This window comes from Oryzias melastigma, unplaced genomic scaffold (genome assembly GCF_002922805.2).
Source record: "Oryzias melastigma strain HK-1 unplaced genomic scaffold, ASM292280v2 sc00160, whole genome shotgun sequence".
Classification (NCBI taxonomy): domain Eukaryota; kingdom Metazoa; phylum Chordata; class Actinopteri; order Beloniformes; family Adrianichthyidae; genus Oryzias; species Oryzias melastigma.
Window position 1 is genome coordinate 618,126 of NW_023416878.1, and position 6,000 is coordinate 624,125.

The following is a 6,000-nucleotide window of genomic DNA, read 5'->3' on the forward strand; positions in this document are numbered from 1 at the left end:
GCGGGGCTGAGGGGGTTACAGCGAGACAGACGTCAACAGAGTTTCAGCTCCCAATAAAACACCAGGAGTAGTTTTTTTTTTCCTTTTTTTCCTGCTCGCATGCACACGGATGCATGCCTGCACACATTCCATCTCGCGGCTGAGGAGCCAATCAGCTGCCGGCGATGGAAATGCAGTGGGTGTGGCTTTGCATAACTGGAGTGCAGGGGCTGGATGGAGAGTAGAATGGAGTTTGGAGAGGAAAGATGAAAGAAAAGTTGGAAATAAAAGAAGGGATGCAGTTTTAATACGAGCCACATTTTATTAACAACTACCACTCATAAAATCCCAGTTTGGATTCATTTCTTCTGACAGAGTGGAAGGGGTTAAACGGTGGGCTGTAGTAAGAAGGCAGCTTTGATCTCCTGCAGGTTGCCCCGACATGCTCCAAGCTCCCAGCAGCTGATCGCATTCAGCTTCAGCTGTGGACTTGCAGCTGAACCGTGCACACATTAGAATTGCAAAGCACCAAACAACTAAGAAAAAGAAGAAAAAAAGATGGTTTGTAGTTAATAAATGAAAGTATTCTCCATGCATGTGCATGCAGACAGACCTCAGGGGATAATTGAGTCCTTCCTGAACCTTAATGTCGTTTAGGAGAGATCCTGTAATGACTATGGAGGCTGTAATTATGTTGTTGCCTCTGCAGGTGAAGTCGGAGGATGAATACGCTCAGTTTTCATCGGATTTGAACAAACTGAGGAAGAATTGCAATAAAAGAGGTGAGAACTGAGTGAAGTGAAGCGGCGTTTGGAAGCTGCGCGGCAGATGTCGCAGTCGCTGCAAATAAATCAAGTTAATCATCTCGTCGTAACTCATCTGAACATAAAAGCTCACATTATTTAACTTAAGGAGGCAGTGAAAGTGATGAATTATCCTATTATTTGTTTACTTTTTGTGGTTTTACAGACATTTTGTCAGGAAACATAAACTTTAGTGATATGATTTCAGGTGTTTTTGATGCATTTTATTCACAAATTCTTTCTGATTTTTTGTAAACAAAATGCATGAACCTTTAATTTGTTCCATGTTTTAATATTAATGCATTAATAATAGACTTTTAATTCTTAAATTGATTAATGATTTGAACCTAAAACTGCTTTAATATCATGTTTAAAGTCTAACATATGGACATGTTTCATTATTAGGAGAATTGTCACCTGATATGAAGGGAACACTGCTAAAAAGTACAACAATTTAGCCGAATTTAAAGGAAAAATCCTTTGAAATGAAGTGAATTTACTTCAGTACGGCATCGGATCCTGAAATACTAACAAGTAGGCTTCTCCCACATGTCCTCGGCGGTTTTTTCCTCAGCCTAATAGCACAGGGGCTACTTAATTTAGAGCAGACAGGGGAGGTTTCAGCCACAAGCAGACAGTCCGACTGACTGACTGACTCACTGACTGGAACAGAGGCTTGTCTAAATAAAACCTGCTTCCGTAAAATAAGAACAGCTTCTCAGTTCATCCTAACCTCTGAGTTGATATATTTAAATACATTTTTTACATTTTAATCCAAAAACTAAATGTATAACTGGAGCAATTTCACTCAGAATTCAATTTATAGCCACTTTTTTTTTTTTAGCTTAGTTCAAATACATCTGTTTTTTCACCTGAAGTGCTCTGTCATCCTCCAAACCATCACCTGTTGATGGAGAGATTTCCTGCAGCACCTTAACGCCGCATCTCTGCAGCAAACTTTAAAAAATGACCTTAATTTGGAGGGAAAATGTAAAATATGAGGAGAAAAGAGGAAAAAACGCCAGCAGAAATCAACAGGTGTCAGGTGAGCTCTCCAGCTCACCAGTAACCTGTGCCGTTTCCGGTCTCGCGCTCAGTCAAAACACACTCATAACGGAGTTATTGTGAGGCCCCGGATGTGTGTCAGGATCCAGGTCCGGCTCCGGGCGGATCCAGCAGAACCACTCCGCGGGACTCACCACGTTCGTGAGGAAATCGCCGTCGCTGAGCTCCTCCAGGTCCAACAGGTTGGTGCCCGCGGACGGGTAGAGTTTCTCCGCCGTCAAACTGTCCATAATAGACTCCATCACGCGCGTGCGTGAGTCCCTCCGTCCTCGGCTCCGCAGACGGATGGACACCTCTATAGGATGATGGGAGGAGGTGGTGGTGGGGGGCTCTAACAGTTCATTTAACTCAGACACTTTGGATTTCTTTGTCCGAACCCAGCCGCCGTGAACGCCTCCTCCTCCTCCTCAGTGCGGCGGGAAGCTTTCTGTCAGCGCGAGGACTTCAAATTCCCGGAGTTACGCATCCTCGGTGCTCCTGAACGCAGCAGAGACGCTTCTGCTGACAGCCACGCGTGACTGAATATGAACACACCCCGCCCCCTGTAGCGTCAGCGAGTGACCACGCCCCCAAATCACAAAACTCTTCAACGCCCCCTCTTTTTTAAATCCCATTTTATACATCTCTTGCAAAATGTGTACTTATAGCTTAATTAAAAATAAATATTTATATTAAATGTGATTAGTTAAAGTGATTCTCCTGCTCCTTTCCATATGTTTTCAAGATTTCAGTAATCTTGATATCAAAACCTTTAGCTCGTTCAGGACATTACTTCTTGTATTTTTGGTATATCTAAACTTTATAGTTTTTGAAATATTGAGCAAAATGTGCCCCATAGGAAATTAATAAGAACGTTTTCAAACCTCAAGTATATTAGCAACAAACTTTTAACTATATTCATAGGCTATGGTTTCATCTTTTATAGCAATTTTATAAAAAATATAGAGTTCAACTAATATTTTAGCAAAATGCTAACGTTTTTGGATTATTTGTTGACTAATGTTTTTTTTGGCTAATTTAGAGTTTAGCTTCTATTTTAGCAGCATGCTAATGTTTTGGCTAATTTAGAGTTTAGCTTCTATTTTAGCAACATGCTAACATTTTGGCTAATTCTGAGTTTGGGTTCTACTTTAGCAACATGCTAAAGTTTATGGCTAATTTAGAGTTTAGCTTCTATTTTAGCAACATGCTAATGTTTTGGCTAATTTAAAGTTTAACTTCTATTTTAGCAACATGCTAATGTTTTGGCTAATTTAGAGTTTAACTTCTATTTTAGCAACATGCTAATGTTTTGGGCTAATTTGTTAACTAGTGTTTTTTTGTTTTTTTTTTTCCGGCAAATTTGGGCTATGTCCGAATTCCCCCCTAATCCCTAACTACTAAAAACTATACAGTGCAGGACTATATAGTGCCCTGGATTTTAAAGGCAATTCGGACATGATGGTCACTACTTTTCTTTCGTTTTTCTAAACGCTGGATATGACATCACTTTACAAAGTCAAAATTGAATCAATATGAACATTTCTTGACGTTTATTTTTGGCCCCATTGTGTTCTGATGGTGAAAATGTGGATGTTTTATTGGAAAATTACATTTAAACACACTTTTTTTCCCGAAATTGTTTGACCGCATTGCATTGTGGTCTATATTCGCTAATCTAGTGACCAGCGATACGCGCTACTTTTTTGCAAAGACTTCTGGGAAATTTCTAGTGCACTTGATTTTTGAATTAGTATATTCGGACAGCACTAGAAAACGTCAAACGCTCTAGATGGTGCACTATAGTTAGCGTGTGTGGGGGGGTGGACATAGCTTTAGAGTTTAGCTTTTATTTTAGCAATATGCCAATGTTTTTGGCTAATTTGTTTTCTACCTTTTTTTTAGTCAAATTTAGAGTTTAGCTTTTATTTTAGCAACATGCTATTTTTTTGGCTAATTTAGAGTTTAGTTTCTAAACTCTAAACTTGCTAATGTTTTTGGCTAATTTATATTCTATCGGTTTTTTGGAGCAAATTTTGAGTTTAGCTTCTATTTTAGCAACAGGCTAACGGTTTTTAATCATTTAGTTTACTGATGAATTTTAGTCTATTTTGGAGTTTAGCTAGTATTTAAGCAATGTGCTAGCTTTTTTGGCTAATGTGGCATCTACTGAGGTTTTTTATGCTAATTTGGAGTTTAGCTAATATTTTAGCAACATGCTAACATTTTTGTCTAATTTCTTATCCACTGGGGTTTTTATAGGCTAATTTAGAGTTTAGCTTCAATTTTAGCAACAAGCTAACGTTTTTGACTAATTTAGTTTACTGTGGAATTTTAGGCTGTTTTGGAGTTAAGCTGATATCTGAGAATCTGTTGATTAAAAAGTTACAGTAAATCAAAAAACATAATCACTGGGGCTTTGGTGTTAAGGGGTTAAAGTAAATTGAATCACCATTTTTAGCAAAAAGCTTCAGCATCTTGGTCCGAGACTCTGTCCATCAAAGGTTTTGAATGTTTGTGGTGGGGCCAGCGGTCACCACATGCTCTCACTGGGCCCCTGATTGGCTAGTTTATACCTTGAAAAACTTGCAATAAAGAAAATATATCATGAAAAAAAATAGGCTTAGCAAGAAGAGACACCAGCCCAAGAATGTTTATTCTGACAAACAAAATGACTGAGTAACAGCTGTTTATTTCTCTATAAACGTTTATGGGAGTTTGGCTTTCTGGGACCAGCAGGTACTTCCAATGATCAGTCCAGTTCTTTCTATGTACTGTCTATAAAATAACCATTCCTGCTCTGCTACCATTTTTAAAACGTCCTTTTTTTCAAAATGTTTGATTGACAGCGTTCACAAAGCTTGCTTTCAAGTGGTAGGGGCGGGGTCTTCCAACAAGCCCTCTCCTGATTGGTAAGAGTGGTTACCATAGAAATGTTGACTCAGACCAATCTGCACAAGAGGACCTGGCCGCAGACAACAACAAAATGGCGCGATAGCGTCATTAGCTGGAAGTTCTTGACTGCAGTTCAAAAGATATTCACGCTCTTCCCCTAGAAAAACACTAGAACCGGGATATGGTTAAGGTTAGGGTTATGGTTATGGTTACAGTTATGGTTGTGGTTAGGAATCTTCTAGTATAGATACGTAAATTCAATTTCCGGCTACTGATGAGTTTAAGGTTGTGTTTGGACGCCATCTCGCCTTTAGCCAGCTCCCTCTCATCTGCAACGCATCTTGGGATATGGGCAGCATAGGAGGATACGCCAGACCAATCCTTGAAATCGGGGAAAAAGAAGGCTGCATTGGAAGGAGTCATTGAAGTTGGACAGCACTTGTTGCTGAGACGTAAGCGGCCAACAAATGCAGCCCAGGAAGGACGCAGCACCTGAATTTGGACACACCCACTGAATACTGACGAGGATGGACTCCAACATGGTGACTTCCGTGATGCGAGAAAATGGCAACTGACTTGACTTAATTTGGTTGGAGGTGGAAGTAAACCATTTTCTATGGAGGACATCACACTCACAGTCCAGATCTCAGATACGGCCCACCTTTGATATTTGCCTCCAGTGGTCTCTTGCGCCTCGTTTCCACTCAGAGTCTGGACCGGACCGGTCTGCTCCTGGCCGGTTTAAAACAGTCCGGGCAATTCAAGTGAATGTTCCCATTAAGCATTGAACCATCAAGGTGCATGGAGGGATAGACCGATGACGCAAATGTGACTATGGCGGTTCTCCGTATTCGTGGATTCGGCGTGTCTCTGGTCCTTGAGCACCACGAATAAGAGGCGAATACTGAACTCAAAGAATTTATTGATTGCGGGAGGCGAATAAAAGGTGGTCAAAACTTTCAAATTGGATCTTGAGTCAAGAAAAGTGCTGTTGGACACTTGCTTTTGTGGTAATGTCTTTCCACCAATCAATGAATATCATTGTGTTACGACAGAGGCTCCACCCTAACTGGTCCATTTTATTTGGACCTTCGACAAATGAGGGACCAAAAATGGTACGAATGGGTCTGGCCTAATTGGTCACTAAAAGTACCGTACCGGTCCGGTCTGGACCGCTCAGTGGAAACAAGGCATTAAGGAACTGCAATGTTATATTTTTACATTTAGGAAGAGGGCTTTACCAAACTGCTACTTTTCTCAACTTGATGCTTTCTATGTG

At 40.4% G+C, this 6,000-nt stretch overlaps 1 protein-coding gene and 1 long non-coding RNA gene across 3 annotated transcripts in view; one reads left to right on the top strand and one right to left on the bottom strand.

Moving 5' to 3' along the window:
* creb3l1 (cAMP responsive element binding protein 3-like 1) overlaps window positions 1-2,440 on the bottom strand; it is a 26,260-nt gene extending 23,820 nt beyond the window's left edge. For both annotated transcript variants that reach the window (XM_024260940.2, XM_024260939.2), the window contains exon 1: window positions 1,982-2,440. In XM_024260940.2, coding sequence (XP_024116708.1) covers window positions 1,982-2,089 — 108 coding nt within the window. In that variant the 5' untranslated portion in view covers window positions 2,090-2,440. The remainder of the gene's footprint in view (window positions 1-1,981) is intronic.
* Window positions 1,870-6,000, top strand: part of LOC118598220 — a 10,130-nt gene continuing 5,999 nt past the window's right edge. The window contains exon 1 of the long non-coding RNA XR_004947332.1: window positions 1,870-2,029. This is a non-coding gene — a long non-coding RNA (uncharacterized LOC118598220). The remainder of the gene's footprint in view (window positions 2,030-6,000) is intronic.